Source organism: Lissotriton vulgaris, chromosome 7, assembly GCF_964263255.1.
Source record: "Lissotriton vulgaris chromosome 7, aLisVul1.2, whole genome shotgun sequence".
NCBI lineage: Eukaryota > Metazoa > Chordata > Amphibia > Caudata > Salamandridae > Lissotriton > Lissotriton vulgaris.
The window spans coordinates 320,100,579-320,120,758 of NC_141695.1; the positions used below are offsets into that span (position 1 = coordinate 320,100,579).

Sequence of the window (20,180 nt, forward strand, 5' to 3'; positions counted from 1 at the left end):
AGCATAAAGGAAGTGCTCATAAACGCACAAATGTGTCATTTAACCGGGAAAGGCAGCCTGACAAGCTGCACCCTCTCTTTAAGTACAAAATGTCTAAATCAATCACTAGACAACCTGCATCCTGCCTATAAGAACGAAATGTGTAACCTAATGTGTTTGTTTGAGGGGAACATTAGACATATATCCTATACATTTTTATATTGCTTCTAATTATGAAGTTTGGTTCAAATACGAACTGTGGGGCAATTTAATCAACCCACTGGCAGTAATCACAGCAAGTTTATGAAATCAACAGAACCCTAACGGCTGCCATAGATAATATATGCTTAAATAGTGCAATTGATAGTCAATGAGTCATAAAACAACGTAGCCTATTTTGCAAACAAAGAAAGAACAAATACTAACGACTGCCATAAATAAGATATGCATGAATAGTGCAATTGATAGCCAATGAATTATAAAACAATGCAGCATATTTGCTAACAAGGAAAGAACAAATATCTGGAATGTAACCCCCTACAGGTCAAAACTGAAGAAAAGGCCTTGTGGCATAGTGGCCGGAGTGTGTTTGCTGAATTAAAGGCATCAAGTAGCACTGCGAAGTTGGGACACATACTCCCACGCCACGGGTGAGTTATAAGACATTAAGTCTAAGGATCTTCACAAACAAAACCCTCCAATAGACACTGTGTTATACAGATAGCCCCTAGCATTAGTTCACTGAACAGGAGCCAACTCACCCATCCAGTAAATGAGAGTAAAAGCAACAAAAAAAACATGGTTCCATCCAGGTAATCCAATACCACAACTTAATTTATTTACAGGATTCTGAGATTGATTAATACGGTGGCACCCCTCCAGCAACCTCTTCAAACACAAAGGCTCTCAGGATATAAGGTAAAGAGAGGTGGGCCATTTGTTTTCAATGGATAGAATGAGAAAAGTCAATCTTGACAATCCCAATTAATATACACTGGGGTCCCTATATTTCTTACAGAAAGGGAACCTGCACTGGAATTAAATACACCAGCTGCCTACAAACCGGAGTGACACCGGTCTTTCCACCCTTCTTAATTTTACACAAGAAGAAAAGTAAAATCTATTTCACAGGTATGCTTTTTGATAATTTCTTCTTAAGCATCCTAGTTGGTGTCGTAAATGTCACCAAAGAAAAGATCCACGTGTAGACCTTGTTGTATGTCAAGTGCCTATGAATAATACGAACACTAATGGCTCTCCGAATAAGGAAATTACCTATTCTTAGTGTGTGTTAAAACAAATGTGCCCTGAACATCTATAAATAGTAACTATGTATTTTTTGAGTACTAGACCTTGTGAATAAAGATGTGTATCTAATTGTAATGTTCTCTCATATAGAAACTGTTTGTCCTGAAGAAGGTGGCATCCGTACACACCGAAACGCGTCGACTACCTCAACAACTGTGAATTTCTGATTCATTTTTAACTGTGCATTTTAATGATTTTAAGCTGATATTGCAATTGTATTCGTTTTTCCTTGGCACTATTACCATGTTTTGTAACATTGTTTTTATTGATTTGTAATAAACTGGATGTTTTTAGCAACTCACACACTGTTTAAAGATTTGTTTGAAGTTTGATTCATGTTTGATATTGTGTTTCTGACATTGGATAGTATATCGACAATAGACTCCTGGCACATAGAGATACAATAGGTTAATACACGAAAAGGTTTTTTCTTAAAGAGTTGGGACTTCCGCTTGTCTTCCCACTTTTGAACTCCTTGTCCCAGATTGTACCTAAAAGGAGGCCTCCTTTCCCTTTTTCACAAATAACGAAATTAGAGGAGGCCCCCCTGCAAGGTGAAGGAAGGGCCCCCACTGCAGATTTTATCAGGAGCTCTTGGACGAGAGTACTGTGCTGAGAGCCCCCCCTGAAGCTCGGGCCCCCCGCACCGCAGGGGCTGTGGGGGCCTGTGTTACGCCACTGCCATAAACAGTGTCCAACACAAGTGCTTGCTGGGCTAGGGAAAGAACAAACAGCAACACTTTACACAACTTTGCCTGTAAAGGGTCAATTTGTTGGGTGCTGTGTAGGAGAGTAGGGTCTGCAATCCTATGGTCACCCCAGATTTTTGCTTTTTGCTTCACTGGTTTACGACTTTCCCTGGCTGTGGGTCTGGTAATCAGACCCACAGCCTAGCTGTTCTCTCTCTAAATTGCCATCCATGTACCTTAGGTGCATTTAACAATTGGTATTGGGTCACTCTTGTAAGTCCTTGTACAGTGTACCACAGGTACCCAGGGCCTAAGTGAACCCAAGGCCTAACAGGGGCTGCAGCATGTATTATGCCACCCCTGGCTGGCCATCCAAATCTGACACAACTGGCTGATCAATCAGCTGGGGTAAGGTGGTGTAATCACCCTTTGCTTTAGATATAGTATACCTATATCTAAACCTAAAATGGACACATATACTCCTATAAGTCACTCCTATGGCAGGCCTTAACAATCCTGGAGGCAGAGTGCTTGGAATTATGTGAGATGGTGCTCTAGCATGAGCTGAGCCTGTCTGCAGCTTTCGGAACCAAGTCCTTTAGCTGGTTCCATGATAACGCTATACCATATACTCTTAAGTGCATTATAATCCTCGTGATTATTGCTAACTTTGGCATAGCATTATCAAAACATGTCGAGTAAGGTGTCTTACGAATTGGAATACTACCCCCTCGCCAATTCTGGCGACGGGGGTAGCATTCCACCCTTCTAGAGGGACACGACATGTACCTAACTGTGAACCCCGGTTAAAGTCAAACTCGAGCCTCAGCATCACACAATGGATGCTGCCACCAGACACAAGTCTGACCTCCTGCTGCTGGGAGTCCTTCCAGCGAGGGAGGCCTGGACAAAGGGTTTCCTGCCTTGGGAGGTGCTAGCACCCCCCAGACAGGATTTTGTGTATTAGGTAGGACAGGCCTGAAAGGAATGAGACATGCCTGGGGCACACAAGGTGCCTCTGTGCATACACCGGTTCAAACCAGTTGCTGGGGCACTCCAGCCCCAGCTCTGGCGCGAAACCGGACAAAGGATAGGGGGTGTTACCACCCCCCTTCCTGGTCCCACCCATAGGAGGGACCTAGTGATAGTACAGCCCCCTTTAGCAGGATAAAGGTAGGAGCTGGTCCCATTCCAAATCAGATTATCCTGAATGGAAACTTTACAAGAAGAGACTCTGGACTTCGACGTTCTGCTCCACAGAAGACTGAAGAAATCTCCCTTGTGGGCAAGGAGTGTCCACCCTGCACAAGCAGGCACCATCAAGCGTCCAGCGGCTTCACTTTGTCGTCTTCCCTCGAGGATCCAGACTTCAGAGCCCGACGAGACCCGGATTCCCAGACCTCTCCGACCTCTACCTACATCTTCAGCACAGCTGAGATCCGTGGGTGCGACGAGACACGCGGGACCGGCCATCTTGAAGAAACTGCACTTCGCTTCCAGCACGTCTTCTGAGGTATCCTCGACGAAGTGCTTTGGGGATTGAGAAGCCCCAGCCCCGAGCAGCTCCTGCACAGAAGATCAGCCCTCCAGCATCTACAAGATCTGCGTGGGACCCTTTTGCTTGATTGCTGCTCAACGCGTTGTCTGGTCACTTGCCGGCTGGCTAGTGGCCTCCTAGACGACGATCCTTGAAATCCACACCGCTGGTCTGGTTGCTCCAGACTGGCCCTTGCTTCCCTGTAAAGGAGAAGCACCCCGTACCCTCCTGGTCCGCACGAGACGCCGATTCCACTCACCGCGCGGGTTGCCTTTGCCAAGGCCTGTTGATGCCGAATACGGATCCAACACCGCCGACAGCGAGAGCCTGCATGGGACAGCTCGTGCCTCCATCCTGGTTGTCGAAGACACCACCTGGTCCACGTGGCTGCAGAGTCAAGCGTCCACTCTTCACCTGATCGCGACAACAGCCTCTGGTTCCTTCCTGGTTCCACTCCAGTCACTTGCTAGTGACTTTGAACATTGTCCCCTCTGCTTTCAGGTCTTCAGCTTCCCTGATCCACCCTTGGATCACACCGGACATCCTCCTCCTGGTCGCCTGCAGCATCTTTTCTTTCAGGCTCCATAGACTTCAACGCAGAAACCCAACACGACTTCGCACCTATGCACTCACAGCCCGTGGGTGAGGTAACAAGAGCATTTCGGTGCTCAAGGGTAGATTGACTCTCCTAGTGTCCAGATTCACAGTCGTTTTAGTCCTAACTAGTCAGAATTGTCCGTACTCACCTTTTTCTTGAACTGTACTGTCCATAGACGTTGTTACGCATCTCGCGTGTGAGTTCACTCTCTGCACACGCGTTCCGTGGGCCTCCTATTACTTACCTAAAGTTAGGATAGTCTAGTCCCAGCGATCCTACAGCCTCTGGACAGCTCCATTCCTTCTATCGACTTACTTATAACAGTTGTTTAGTATATGGTTTGTTGCGCCCCTAGGGCAACATTGTAACTCGTGCAACTAACATATTTTTCTTAAGAGTCTTGTCATGTGCTTAGCCCTCTGATCTCATAAAGAGTTCAGAGGTGTATGTTAGTTAATAAATATCTTGTTTATTTTCATAACTACCTGTGTGGTGTCCTTTCATTTGGTATTGAAGGGGTTATATGTGGTAAAACAGCTGGCTTCACATGCCAAAAGAGTTTAGCCTAAGACTGCTTTGTCCATGCTACCATTAGGAAAGCTGGTCTGTAAGGTTGACTTACAACCAATCACCATAAGGGTTGTTTGGACTGATACAAGGTGATCACTAGAACTAGTGAGCATCATATATCAGGCCAACTTCTCACATGCTGCACCAATCCAAAAATGTGTCCCAATGGCTGGTGTACAGTGAGTTAGTGAAGGACGCCTCCCTGCCAAGATGATTTCAATGACCTCTTGGTGCAAGTCGAAGGAGGGCAACTATCACTGCACATTTTCAAACCATGTATATGTAAAGTGATCAGGGCCGGGTGAAACATCCTGCCATTGCGAAAAAGATTCTGTAGAAGCTGCAGCTTCATCGTAGGACAGAATCTTAGGAGCTCATCCCACCACACTCTTGTGGCCCAATCTGGTGCCAATAGAATGACTTGGGTCTGATCGTTCTATATCTTCTACAGAACTCGAGACAGGAGAGGCAGTGACCGGAAGGCATACAGAAGTCCTGAGCTGCATTCTAGCAGGAAGTTGTCTCAGAGAGAGTGCTTTGAAAACTCTAGCCAGCAGAAGTGTTGGCACTGCACGTTTTTTGGTGGGGGCAAAAGGTCTGAGCCAAGGTTTTCCCATTTGCTGGTAGGCAGCTCCGGATGTACCTACTATTCGTGATCTGCTAGGCACCTGCACTGGATTGGCAGTTAGGCTTGATTGTTCCAATTGGTGCAGGCACAAGACCGATTTGCATATAGCTGGGTCCAAACTGAGGTGATGTGGTGTGCAAAATAAAGATGGATTGGGATACGGCTTGAGTAATTACCAGTGGCTGAGATTAATTCAAGCATTCCATCCATCACTTTTGTGTGTACTTTAGCATGGCAGATCTTATGCAATCAGTTGTATCCAGTCCTGAACATATTACAAATTTGGCCACATTGCGGCCGTCAGGAATAGCCTGCGTGAGAGATGCCCAATGATAGTCTGGGACAGCGGTTAAATCTGACCACCGTGTTGTGGTCGGAGGAAGCACTAACTGTGATTGCTTTGCTGTGTGCTAGACAGCTTTGCTAATATGGCTAATATGGCCATTTCATGATGTGACCATTGCTTGATAATTATTTTTAATGTGGCGCCTTGTCTTACAAAATGTAATTAAAAAACGTTTTAAGAAACAATCTGATCCAACGTATCCCAAAGGACATGGGTAAAAAAGCCAAGGAGATAGCTGAAATTGTTTGGTCATAGAGAAAGGCGTGGGGAGGGGGAAATTATTTTGCCAAAAGTCTCTATTCGTTTGGACTCACAGTCTAAAGGAGTGGCCGGGAAAGCTTTCTGACTGACCCTGCAGGTGAATCCTTGATCCATTACCCCTCAGAATAAAGCGAGCCAGGTGTGGCGGACGGTCTTTCTCCTATAACTCCGCTATCCTCTGGAAAGCGCTTCCTCTTCATCTTCGAAAAGAGCCCAACCTGTTGGCCTTCCGAAAGCTTTTAAAAACATGGCTTTTTAGGAACGAATAGTTTCTTACCTGTCGGTGTAGTTTTGCAGCTTGAAGATCTTTCTGGGTTCACTATGCTGTGCATATTCCGCAATCTGGTGGTTGGGTCCGGAATCGTAGTCTTTCTTCTCTCTTTTTTTTTTTTTCTTGTAGCCCAGGTGGGGAAGCTCCCACCGTTGGGCGCCATCTTCAGATTCTTTTTTCTCTGTTTTGTGTCCTTGTAGTGAATCCATGGCTATGTTTGTTAATCCTTTTTCCAACGTAATTCTTTTCACGTATCTCGTAAGCTTCAACTTGCTTTCTATTCCAAGTGTTTCTACCTTCTTCTCCAGCCTCATCTTTCTGGCGGAGGCGGGTGGGTTCGCTAGTGAATCCAGAAAGATCTTCAAGCTGCAAAACTACACCGACAGGTAAGAAACTATTCGTTTTGCAGCGTGAATCTTTCTGGATTCACTATGCTGTGCATAGATTTTGTAGCGGTTTTGTTACTTTTGTGGCGGTTGGATGGAAGATGAGCGTTGGTTGTTGAATATATGTTGAAGCACTCTTTGTCCTACTTGTGCTTCCTTGTTCATCTGTACATCCACGCAATAGTGCTTAGTGAACGTGTGCACTGAAGCCCATGTTGCCGCCAGACATAGGTCCTGAATTGGTGTGTTGGCCAGAAAGGCAATTGTTGCTCCTTTCTTCCTGGTCGAGTAGGCCTGTGCCCCCTCCTGTCAGCTCCTGCCCCACTTGCTTGTGGCAGAACTGTATCGTTTGTGCGATCCATCGAGCTATGGTGTTTTTTGTCACTGGTCTACCCAGGTAACTGTTTGCGAAGGATACAAAGAACTGTTTTGTCTTCCTGTGTTCCTTCGTCCTTTCAATGTAGTGCATCACTGCCCTTCTTGCGTCTAGAGTGTGGAGCGCCCTCTCAGCGCTTGTCGTGGGGTTCTGAAAGAAGCTAGGAATTTGAATACTCTGATTCATGTGGAACCTTGACACCACCTTTGACATGAAGTGCGGGTCTGTTCTCATCACGACCCTGTCACTGTGTATATGGATGTATGGTTCCTGCAGTGTTAGTGCCTGTAGTTCGCTCACCCTGCGTAGCGAGGTGATTGCTACCAGAAAGGCTGCTTTCATTGTTAGCATTTGCAGTGATGCCTTGTGAATGGGTTCGAAAGGCGCTTTCATGAGCTATGTCAATACCACATTCAGGTTCCAAGCCGGCGGCGGCATCCTTTTTGGTGGCGCTATTCTCTTTGCCCCTTCCAGGAATCTTTTTACTACTTGAGATGTAAAGAAGCTTCTCCCTGTTTCTCCTCTTGTGTATGCCACAATCGCTGCCAGATGTACCCTCAGCGAGGATGAGCTTAGCTTAGCTTTTAATAGGTGGGTGAGGTATCTTAGCACCGTTGACTCCCTGGTCAGTTTTCTGTGGAGTTTTTTCTTGCAGCACCATTGAGTAAATCTTTTCCATTTTTCCCCATAGCACTTGTGTGTGCTGGGCCTTCTTGCCTCTCGCAGCACCCGCAGGGTGCTCTCTGGTAGTTTTAGATGTGCGAACTCTAAGTCCTCAGGAGCCAAGCTGAGAGGCTGAGGCTCTCCGGCTCTGGATGTAGAACTTCTCAGTTTTCCATGGAGAGTAGGTCTCTTCTTTTTGCGAACTTGTGGGGTGGACCCTGCGCCATCTCCATTATCTGTGAGTACCAGGTCTGCCTGGCCCATTGTGGTGCCACCAGGATGAGCGTCATGTTGCTCGTCATGCATTTGCTGAGAACCCTGGGGATCAGTGGTATCAGGGGAAAAGCGTAGGCAAATGTTTTTGACCAGCTTATCCATAGGGAAATCCCCTGGGATAGTGCTTCTGGTTGTCTGGATGCAAAGTACTGGCATTTTGCATTCTGGCATGTTGCAAACAGGTCTATTGTCGGAGTGCCCCACCTCCTGAATAGTCTTTCTGTTTCCTGTATGTTGAGTTCCCACTTGTGGGATGCTGAAGTCTGCCTGCTGAGCCAATCCACTTCTACATTGTCCCTCCCTGGTAGGTGTATGGCTAGCAGGTCTATTTTGAGTGGTATTGCCCATATCCAGATTTCCTGTGCCAAGCTTGACAGAGGGAATGATTGAGTACCCCCCTGCTTGTTGATGTAAAACATTGTTTTGGTGTTGTCTGTTTGTATCAGCACCTTCTGGTTGTACAGTTGTTTCTGAAAGGCCTTGAGGGCCAGCAACACTGTTTTCAGCTCCAGGTAATTGATGTGTCTGACCGCATCCGCTGCACTCCACAGACCCCTCACTCTGAGCCTGTTCATGTGTGCGCCCCATTTCTTCTGGGATGCATCTGTGGTGATGGTCACTGTTGGGTCCTGTGACGTTAGAGGCTTCCCTATTGTTATCCTCCCTTTGGTCCACCACTTCATTTCTTCCTGCACCTTGTGCGTTACAACCACTAGATCCTCCCAACTTCCTGTAGCTTGTGACCATTGCTCTTGGAATGGTCTCATCTGTAGGCGTATATTGGGGACCAGGTGTATGCATGACGCCATCATTCCCAAGATCTTGCTCACTGTCCTCACTGTCAGAGCTCGCCCCTTCTGGTAGTGACGTTTCTCCCTCAGTAGGCTGAGTGTCCTCTTTTCGCTGGGTAACACCCTGCGTTGGACTGTGTTGATTTGAGCTCCCAGGAAGATCTTCACTGGCTCCGGTTCCATCAAGCATTTTCCCCAGTGTATGGAGAATCCCAGGCTTGTTAGCGTTCTTGTGACCTGCTCTGCATGATCCTTGAAGTCCTATAAGAGCTTGCCTTTATGAGCCAGTCGTCGAGGTAGGGGTACACGTGTATCCCCTCTCTTCGCAGATGTGCGGCCACTGCTGCGAGGCATTTGGTGAATACCCTTGGTGCAGACTTTAGAACGAATGCCAGGGTTGTGAATTGGTAGTGATCCCTGTTTACTGTGAATCTTAGCATGTACTTGTGCTGCCAATTCATGGGGATGTGCAGGTACGCATCTTTGAGGTCTACAGTGGACAGGAAGTCCCCGGCCTTTATCTGTGGGATGACCTCTTGTAGGGACGTTATCTTGAATTTTTGAGTCTTTACATACTTGTTTAGGAACCATAGACCCAGGATGGGTCTTAGGCTTTCGTCCACTTTTGGCACCAGGAAGTACTTTGAGTACACTCCCCTGTTCCGTTCTTTTAATGGTCCCGGTTCGATGGCTTCTTTGAGGAGGAGTTCTTGAGCTTCCTCTTGGAGCAATTGCAGCTCTCATCCAGAGTGCTCTCTTTTCTTTGGCTTTCTGTTTGGTGGTCTCTTTTCCAACTCTATGCAGTATCCAAACTGTATGATGTTGAGTATCCACTTGTCTGTGGTTATTTTTCTCCACTTCTGGAGAAAAAATCTCAGCCTGCCTCCTACTGGTGTTACATGTTCTTTTGTGTCTTGTCCGTGTAGCCCTCTCCTCTTTGTTTTCCCGTGCTCCTCCCCCGGAGGGTTTGAGTGGGTGAGCACCTTTTTCCGTGTGAAGTCACTTAGAGGGGGGGGTTTTTACCGCCTCTCCTCCTATGGCCCCATCCGTTTCCTTTTCCTCGAAAGGACTGGCCCCTGTTCTGATAGTTCCAGTTTTGCTCTGCTAGCCCTGGTGACCTTGGTTGTCACTCTGTTGACCCTGGTGGAATGCCTGGTTTGATTGTCCTTGCTGGTTTCCACCCCTGCAGTTCGGCCTCCGCGTAGGAGTGCCTCTTCTCATCCCCCTGAATTGCAGGGCCCTCATGGACCTTGCCGTCTCATTGTCTTTCTTCAGTTGGGTGAGTTTCTCATCAACAGGGGCTCCGAACAGTGTTTCTCCATTGAAGGGTGTGTTCATGATGTTCTTCTGAACCTCAGTTTTGAAGCCTGAGATCCTGAGCCCGGCTTGCCTTCTCTCTATGATGCCTATAGCTATCAGTCTGCTGGATGTTTCAGCCCCATCCACGGCTGTCTTCAGGCACAAGTTAGCAATGCTTTTCCCTTCTTCCACAAGGTGTGTTGCCCTCTGAACGTATTGTTCTGGGAGGTGCTTGATCAATTGGCCGATCTCATCCCAATGCTGGTATTGGTGCCTGTTCAGGAGGGCATTGTAGTTAGCCATCCGCCAGTGCATTGCGGCGTTCCTCTCGATTTTTCTGCCCGTCAGGTCCATCCTCCTACTTTGTCAGGTAGTGGCCCAGATGTTGTTGGGACGTTGGCCCTTCTTCTAGCCGTTGCAGCGATTATTGAATCTGCTGTGACGGATCCCTTGATGTAAGCAGGGTCCTGGGAGGAGAATTTGTATTTCTTCTCCGTCCTCGTCGTGACTGATCTGCATGTAGCCTGGTCTATGAAAGCCTCCTTCCTCTGGTCCGTGATACTTTTCTAGCATGGGCAAGAACTGGCTTCTTGTCAGCGTGGGGAGCAATGTTTCCAGCAGGAAGTCTGCTTTAGGCTTCTCCTCTTCCAGCTTAACCCCATAAGCTGCTGCTGCCTTCCTGACGACCTCATTGTATGCCCCAATGTCATCCGGCGGCGAAGGCCTAGAGGGGTATGTCTCCACAGGCTCCTATGGGTTTTCGGCCTCGATGTCCTGCCATTCCTGGTCTTGGGCCGTCGAGGATCCTGAGCCGTAGCTTGACTGCTGCTCCCCATAATCACCCTTTGTGTAATAGAGGTCCTCTTCCTCTCCGTGTTCCGAGGGCTCCGGAGTTTTCGGCGGCTCTTCGACGTCGAACTCCTCGTGCTCCTGCACCTCAGCAACGGCCGTCGCTGGCTTCGAGGGGATCCTGAAACTTTTCATCTTTTCCTCAAAGTCCTTCTTCTTCTGAAGGATGTTCTCCATCTCGGCCACGAGACTTCTTTTCTTTCTCTCTAACTGTGCGTCCTGCTCGTCGTCGACCGTTTTTTCTCAGGGGCTTGCTTCGACGACCTTGGCTTTTCGCCGGTCTTCGGCGCTTGGGAGTCCTTCTCGAAGGATTGGCTGGGCCCTTTATCGGGGGATGCAGCTTTGGTCGTCGAAGTTTTCGGCGCCGGTGCTCCCTTCAAGGCTCTGGACTCTGATTTCCGAGAGTCTGTCTCAGGCTTTCGAGGCCCTGTCGAGGTTTTCGGGGTCGTAGACTCTCCTACCTTGTCAGACGTTTTCTTATCGGTCTCTGCGACCGTGAAGTCATCTGGACCTTCGGCGATGTTGTCCTCGTCGTCGGTGGAGAGGCTTAGTTCGTAAAGCGCCGGGGCCTGGCCTTTTCCCTGCATCGTGTAGTGAGCTATCCTCTGCTTCTCTCGAACCCGGAGTGTCTTCGGTTTGAAGACGGAGCAGGCGTTGCAGTCTTTGCTCTCGTGGTCGATTGGCAGGCAGAGGTTGCAGACCGGGTGCTGGTCCTTCTGCGCGAACTTGTGGTGGCAGGTTCTGCAATAATTTAAAGGGTGTCTTGTACATCCCTGCGCTCAGGGGGCCCCCTGTGTGCGCATTCTCCGAAGGACGTCGAAGATCTCGAGGTTCTTCCCCTTCTTCGTCGTCTCCTCTCTGATGGTCTTCTTCTCAGGTCTTTTCTTTCGAAAAGTTGCTGTTTTTCCTCCTTTTCTCCTCCAAAACTTCTGGAGGTTCACGCGCCGATCCAGACCCAACGGCGGAAAAAAGAATCTGAAGATGACGCCCAAGGGTGGGAGCTTCCGCGGGAAGCATGCTGACGTCACCGAAGTATCACCAAATGGTGGGACGTCGACGTCAACCTGGGCTACAAAACAAAACAAAAAGAGAAGACGGACTACGATTCCGGACCCAACCACCAGATTGCAGATTATGCACAGCATAGTGAATCCAGAAAGATTCACGCTGCAAAACTGTATATAATCCTTCTGCTCCGTCCTCTGCCGTGTCGTCTGTAGCACTGGGAGGCCTCAAGGAAGCCATCGCGCTGTTTAAATGTCATTTCATTCATTAATTCAGTCACTAGACCTTCCGGAGTGGGATGCTGAGTAAGGAAGGCAGGGATGCCTCATGTGGGGTGCTTTCATGGTTGACCAATCAATCAACCACAGACCTCATATTCAATTTTCATTGCATTGTCTATGCGTTCTCTATCAAGAAATAGATGCCCATGTTCCCGGCCATCTTACTTATCGACAAGCATTCCACTTGGTCAAGAGGCAATTAATCTGGCTTACAGTGGAAAGCATGTGCCTGTCACAATCCTGTTTACAAAAAATCATCAGTCTCCACCTAGAATCTAAAGCACAAGTTAGAGCGGGCAGAAACTGCACAAGAAAAAGATTCATAGAAGGCTGCATTATGGCCCCCGTATTAATCAACCTCCATACAACGGCATGTACAACATAATATTGTCAGCCTCTTCAGTTGCTTTGAGAACCAAGAAGACAAGGATATTTGCTACTGTACATTGATGATTTTAAAAAAGCAAAATGCTCTGCAATCCCAGGATGCTATGTAACCAAATAACACTACAAAAGCAGAAGAAAAGGACAACAAGCACATCCCAGTTTCTTGGTGTGACCGTGCATCATTGACCATCTTAGAGAAACCATCTTGATGATGCCTTAGCCAGGGTATCTGGAGCCGCAAAGGGGACTATACAGTTTGCAAAAAAAAAAAGACAAAGTGGAGTCTAGAAATCTTGAAACTGTGATACATGCAAAAAGTAGGAGGCATTTCACTCTATGGCGCAGAGACCTGGGTGCTTCCACCGATTTGACAGTCATAGGTCGCATGGAGAGAAGATTGTGGAATAAAGTCCTAAGCCTTACTCAATAATCAGCTAATGTTCTACTTGAAATAGATTAAGGGTGGGCATCCACCAAAGAAAGAGCTCAAAGCACCTCACTTTCCTATAAGATTTTTTTGTCGATTAAGCTTGATTAATCAACTACTCGACAGAGACTGAAATATCTGCTATCTTTGCACAGTGGCTCACTATTTCTTAACAGTGCCTCCTCCATTACAAATAGTGGAATTTTTATTAATTGATGCCACTTTTGTATGAATGGAATTTGAATACAATAATTATATGGGATACATCAGTGAGTGTGATTGTTCTGACCCTGTGTACATCTACTCTACTAGTGATTCTAATGGAGTACTGAAAAACTTGTGATGCAAATTAAGTCCTCACATTAGCTGCTGATCTGTACTGAGTGCGACTATTCATTTTTACATTTATATATTCTCTATTGATGTCAATTCAGTTGAGTAGGTTGGATTCATACAATACCAATCCTACTTTGCTTATTTATACATTTTGTTCCCTAAGCTATTCCTTCTCGAGTCCCTTTAGCACTTACAGTATTTTTATGTGTAGCATAGTTTGTTGGCAATTCCACACTGATGGCATAGATGAGAATCTGGCTGCTTTAATGCAACTGGAGACCCCAGAGAGAGGTGGGCTTGCCCTAGTCACACCTACAAGTGCACAGAGAAGGGTCTGTCAGCCCTTATCACATCCAGAGGTGCTCAGAGAGATCACACTCAGCGATCACAAGGAATCTGGACTGAAACATACAAGAAGTGTACAGAGGAAGGGCTTCACTTTCCTGCTCACAATGAAATAGTATCAGGGACAATCTGACTTCATTAACCAAGCCAAGAATGCCATGGGAAACAGTGGACTTACGTCTTCCTTTTTAACAATGCTTTTCTTTCATCAGTGGTGCTGTTCCAGGGATAAAACCCTAGCAGAAACTTCCAGACTTCCTTTCGGATACCGGCACTAAGGCCCTGAGAAAAAGAAAAAATATATATGTATTCAATGTTGCCACTCAACTGCCAAGTAGCTAATTCTAAAGAAGCACATCTGTGAACTGCAATAGCACCTATACTCTGAACCTAAATAACACATGTTTGTTCCAAAGCAGCTAGGCTCAACCCTGGAGCAGCTTGTTATTGTCTAGCCACAGATTCTTCCGGCTAAGCACAGTCCTAAACAGCTACACAAAGTGTCTGAGCAGCAAATTCCCTGCACAGCATATTTACTGTACAGTGACACAGGCTCAGAAGTGCACTTGCCCACCCTTTGAGCTCGTAAACATCTACACTTATCGCATGAGCAACAAGACCCCCAGGCAACTAAACTTAAAAGATGAGTGCCACATTCCTAAGCCGATGATACAGGACCAGGCCACAAACCTATGTTCAGGTCTAGAGACATAGACTTAAACTTGAAAACAGATTTATTCAGAATACAAATCATAGAATCCTACATGAAATATAGAGTATAATATTTCAAACCAATTATACACGTTTTACAAATGTAATTCTCATAAGTATGATCATTATGCAGTGAAGAACAAAATGTACATCCAAAGTTTGCATAAATACATGTAAAAGTCCATTTCAAACTTAATTTATTCCTTTCATTACAAGTGTTAAGTTAAAAAGCGTTCATTGTTTTGAATACCAATGTAGATTAGAGGATAAGAAGAGTTATTTGGTCTGGGCTACTGACTTGTAATTGCTTTGATATATTGTACGTTATATTTCATGCAGGACGAACAAAAGACCACCATCTGAAAGGAGAGGTTGTAACCGGACCAAAATGTAACCCTGTCAAAGGCATCATCTTTGTAATTAATGGATAGCATATAGAAATATGCACAACTCTTAAACACACATGATCATTAACAGACACCAAGTAAGACTCTAGATCCAGCAAAGATGTAGATCTGGCAAATATCTATGATAGCAGCTATACCTGGCTCGGTATAGCTGTCCCTCCGGGCACCGATTTGTGCTGACACAGCTCTGAGTTTCCTGTTATTTAAGTATTAAGTTCATTCGGGGTCAATGTTTCAAAATAAAATGGTTACTCCTTATTCTTGTATATTTCATTTATTTTTCATGAAATTATTTTTCGCAAAAATCGTTTTCCATTATTTCACATGAAATCCAATGCATTTCGGCAGTATCATTCTGCCTTCATCAGGGAAATAGTAAATCTACAAATTAAAATTAAAAAAACACAGTTTTAATCCATTTGTTTGTATGGTTTATACCATCTCTTATACTAAACATTTCAAGGTTTACCAGCATTTCATAATAACTGAATAGACGAGCTATTTGTATGAACTCATTTAAATTCTCCTTAGCGTTATAGGAATCGTTCTAACTTGATGTATGCTATGTCGAACGGTGTTTAGTTCAATGTTCGCAATTGCTGGCGGCGCTTTGTTACAAAGTATCTAAAATTGCCGGCTGTTGCTTTCTGCCGTCCGTGCTGTGCTTCGTTACAAAGTGTCTAAAAAAGCCTCGCGTTACGCGCTGGCGGGATCTTCTCACACCGTACTGAGAGTTATGATACGTAAATAAACTACTGCTAAGCAGAATATCATGGCTATAATAATGAAAGTTTTACGCGCTTAATCGCCTAAGTTAGTAGTCTGCTTACTTTCTCGGCGTTTCTGTTGCTCGCGCCATTCCTCTGCGGACTGCTTGAGGTTACTTCCGGTATTACGCCCCTGGCGCCTGCGCTCTGTTATGCTCGCTCTGATCCGTTTTTTTTAAATACTGGTTTTGTTTCCCTAGCTTTATTAGTGTTTCTAGTTTAGGGGATCTACGCCAGTGCTCGTTGCCACTATGTTAAAGTGCCGCAACTGTGCTTGCACTATGCAAATATACTCAACAGTTACCTATACTTTTAAGAATGTTTTGCTCAATATAGGTAATTCAAATGTTTATAAATAGCAAAGAAATTCTGTTCTTTCGTTGAGTCCCCCGGGCTTCAAACTGCCCAGGTTGTAAATCCAGTAATTCTCCTGTTTTAACAGCTTGGTTTTATTCATGGATCCATCCAATTTAGGCAGTGTTTCGAGTACGCATACTCTTAATTGGCTGACATTGTGTTGCTTTTGTGTGAAATGTTCCGCCACACTGGTTTTCTGGGATTTGAGTCTGATGGTGCTCTTATGTTCATTTATGCGGACTTTAAGTTTTCGTTCGGTATGTCCTACGTAAACGTCTCCACAAGGACATTTGATCATGTAGATTAAATTGCTTGAATCACATGTTGCGTTCACTTTTAATAAGCATAACACATCCCCTTTGTGGATGTGTTATGCTTGCTCCTTTGATGATGTTGTTACATGTATTGCAGTTATAACACGGGACGGTGCCCCGAAATGATTTTACAGTGTGCTTCTCTTCCTGTGGTTTTAAAAAATCCGCTAAATTTTTTGCACGGGTATGTGCAAAGATTGGTTCCTCTGAAAAAATTCCTTTAAAGTCTGGTTCCATTGTGAGCATTGGCCAATGCTTCTTGATTATTTGTTTAAATTGAGTGCTGACTGTAGAGAATTTACTGACGCATGTTATGCGATTGCTGGATGTGGATGTTTTCCGGACTAATAACTCTTGTCTGGATTTCTGTTGAGCTCGTATTGCTGCAGTTTGAGTGATGTCTGGAGGATATCCCCTTTCGATGAATCTTTGTTTCATTTCGTTCATTTGTTCTTTACATTTGGAAGCTTCTGAGACCACTCTCTTCACCCGTAGCATCTGAGAGTATGGAAGGTGTTTCTTGAGGGCTGGGGGATGGTGACTATTATATTGCAACAGGTTATTCCTATCTGTTTGTTTGCGAAATAGGTTTGTGGAAAATTCCTCCATTTCTTTCGTTATTTCTACATCCAGATATTGAATTTTAGATTCTTGGATGTTCCATGTGAATCCGATTTGGTCAATTTGTCTGTCCATGATTTGTAGTTGTTGTTGAAGTATGTTCTGGGAACCTTTCCATATCAAAAAGATATCGTCTATGAATCGTACATACGTGACTATGTTGCTGTTCCAGATCGTGTCTTGAAACACGTGCGTTTCTTCGAATGCTGCTATGAACAGATTTGCGTACGCCGGGGCGGCGCAATTTCCCATGGATGTTCCGCTTTGTTGCGTGAACCATTTCTTATTATGTTCAAAGTAACTGTTATGCAGTGTGAACTGCATAAGTTCTAAAAGGAAAACTTGTTGATCTTGTGAATATTCGCTTCTCAGGAGGGCGCTTTCAATAGCTTCCAAACCTTGTTGATGCGGTATTGATGTGTAAAGAGCTTTCACATCGATGGTAGCCATTATCATACTTTCATCTGGTTGAATGGAGGATAATTTGATGAGGAAATCTGTGGTATCTTTCAAATATGATCTGGTTTTCAACACCAAAGGTTGTAGATATCTGTCCAAGTACTTCCCTATTGGTTCATGGATGCTATGTTTGGTGGACACGATTGGTCTGCATGGTGGTTTCAATAAGTCTTTATGTACCTTGGGTACTAGGTAGATGGTTGGAGTTTTTGGATGTTCTTGGGTGAGATATTTGAGTGTTTTATCCGTGATGGTTCCCTGATCATGAGCTTTCTGAACTATGCTCAACAAGACTTTTTTGATTTCTGTTGAAGGATTACTTCCAATCTCCATGTATAAGTTTGTGTCACTTAGGTGTTCATTCATTGAGTCTTGATAATAGGTTTTGTTGAGGATAACTGTGGCACCCCCTTTGTCCGCCTTTTGGCATATGATGTTTTGATTCTCAGCTATGGATTTCAAGATTCCAAATTCTTTCTTGGAAGTATTCATTTTGTGCGGTTTTTGTTTGGTGCTCAGTTGTTTTAAGTCCTTACTGCATAGTTGTTCATATAAGTCTATAGTTTTGTGGCTGATGGGAGGCATGTATGTACTTTTGACCTTTAATCCCTTTAGTTCATCTGTTTCTATTGTAGGTTGTTTTTCCACAATGTTTTCAAAGAAATGTCTGAGGCGAAGTTTTCTTGTGAGTTTGAATAGACTTACTTCCAACTCTAAAGTATTTGTGTGGGCTGTTGGAACAAAGGATAGTCCTTTTTGAAGAGTTGCTATTTGGATTTTACTGAAATTATAATCCGATATGTTCAGCACTAAGCTTTGTTGGTCTGTTGTTGTTTCTTTCTCTCTTTCTTGGTTAGTGTGGACCGTGTTTGTGGTTGGTTGGATCCTGTTTCTCTTTCTGCGTCCCCTCCGGAGTCTTCTGTTTCTATCCGGCCTTCCTCTAAAAAAGGAACCGTTGTTGATGTTGAGGCTTGTTCCTGGGTTTGTGTAGTTTTTTGAGGAATGTTTTTCGTTTGGGTTATTCTTTCGCTATCCGTGGAAGATGTGTCGGTGTGGGAAGTATATCCTTTGGATTGTCGTTTTCTTGCATACACTTCAGCCCATGTGTAGACTTCTTGTAATTTGTAATCCAAAGTATCTCGTTTATACTTGCGTAACTTGCGCTCATTGATTTCTTGGGTGTGCTTTATTAATTGGGTGTTAATGTCCTCTAAGGTTGCTGTTAGTTCTTCTGGTGTACATAGTTTGGCCATTTCTGCTTTGGTTTGTTCTATTTCGTGGGTAAGTTCTTCTAATATTAATGCCAGTTCTTCTATGATTAGTAGAATAAGGTCTAAGCTGCATTTGTTCAAAATTGCGAACCATTTTTCCGTGAAAGTTTTGGAATTTTTACATAAACTGGGTTTGAGAGCTATCTTGAGGCCTCTAGGTATCCTTTGAGCTTTGTGGTATTTAATCATAGTGGATGCGTGCATTCTCTGGTTGATCTCCTTGCGGGTTAAGTATAGTAGATGTCTTAATTGCTGTTCCTTGTTTTTAGAGTAAACTGGTTCTTTACTTGATGGTTGAATTAATGAATAAATTTTTTCACTTGCGTCTGTTGCATATGCAAATGTTTCTGCCCTCCTGTCTGTGGAGGCTGTGATTTCTTCGTATTGCATTCTTGGTTTGTTCTTCAATAATTTTGTGTGCGTGCTTCTATCCTGGGCGGCGGGTAAAGTAATATACTAAAGGTGTAGGGTAGAGCACAGCTATTTAAACTGAAAGGTGAGTGTGGTTTTCGTGCCTCCGGAGCTCTCTCCCCGTCTGGAGAGATATGTTTGCAACCTATGATAGCAGCTATACCTGGCTCGGTATAGCTGTCCCTCCGGGCACCGATTTGTGCTGACACAGCTCTGAGTTTCCTGTTATTTAAGTATTAAGTTCATTCGGGGTCAATGTTTCAAAATAAAATGGTTACTCCTTATTCTTGTATATTTCATTTATTTTTCATGAAATTATTTTTCGCAAAAATCGTTTTCCATTATTTCACATGAAATCCAATGCATTTCGGCAGTATCATTCTGCCTTCATCAGGGAAATAGTAAATCTACAAATTAAAATTAAAAAAACACAGTTTTAATCCATTTGTTTGTATGGTTTATACCATCTCTTATACTAAACATTTCAAGGTTTACCAGCATTTCATAATAACTGAATAGACGAGCTATTTGTATGAACTCATTTAAATTCTCCTTAGCGTTATAGGAATCGTTCTAACTTGATGTATGCTATGTCGAACGGTGTTTAGTTCAATGTTCGCAATTGCTGGCGGCGCTTTGTTACAAAGTATCTAAAATTGCCGGCTGTTGCTTTCTGCCGTCCGTGCTGTGCTTCGTTACAAAGTGTCTAAAAAAGCCTCGCGTTACGCGCTGGCGGGATCTTCTCACACCGTACTGAGAGTTATGATACGTAAATAAACTACTGCTAAGCAGAATATCATGGCTATAATAATGAAAGTTTTACGCGCTTAATCGCCTAAGTTAGTAGTCTGCTTACTTTCTCGGCGTTTCTGTTGCTCGCGCCATTCCTCTGCGGACTGCTTGAGGTTACTTCCGGTATTACGCCCCTGGCGCCTGCGCTCTGTTATGCTCGCTCTGATCCGTTTTTTTTAAATACTGGTTTTGTTTCCCTAGCTTTATTAGTGTTTCTAGTTTAGGGGATCTACGCCAGTGCTCGTTGCCACTATGTTAAAGTGCCGCAACTGTGCTTGCACTATGCAAATATACTCAACAGTTACCTATACTTTTAAGAATGTTTTGCTCAATATAGGTAATTCGCAAACAAACAGATAGGAATAACCTGTTGCAATATAATAGTCACCATCCCCCAGCCCTCAAGAAACACCTTCCATACTCTCAGATGCTACGGGTGAAGAGAGTGGTCTCAGAAGCTTC

General features: G+C 44.6%; 1 protein-coding gene across 1 annotated transcript in view; it reads right to left on the minus strand.

Moving 5' to 3' along the window:
• Positions 1 to 20,180, minus strand: part of TBC1D17 (TBC1 domain family member 17) — a 730,802-nt gene that overhangs the window by 392,963 nt on the left and 317,659 nt on the right. The window contains exon 9 of the mRNA XM_086930148.1: positions 13,787 to 13,890. Within this exon, the coding sequence (XP_086786274.1) occupies positions 13,787 to 13,890 (104 nt within the window). The remainder of the gene's footprint in view (positions 1 to 13,786; positions 13,891 to 20,180) is intronic.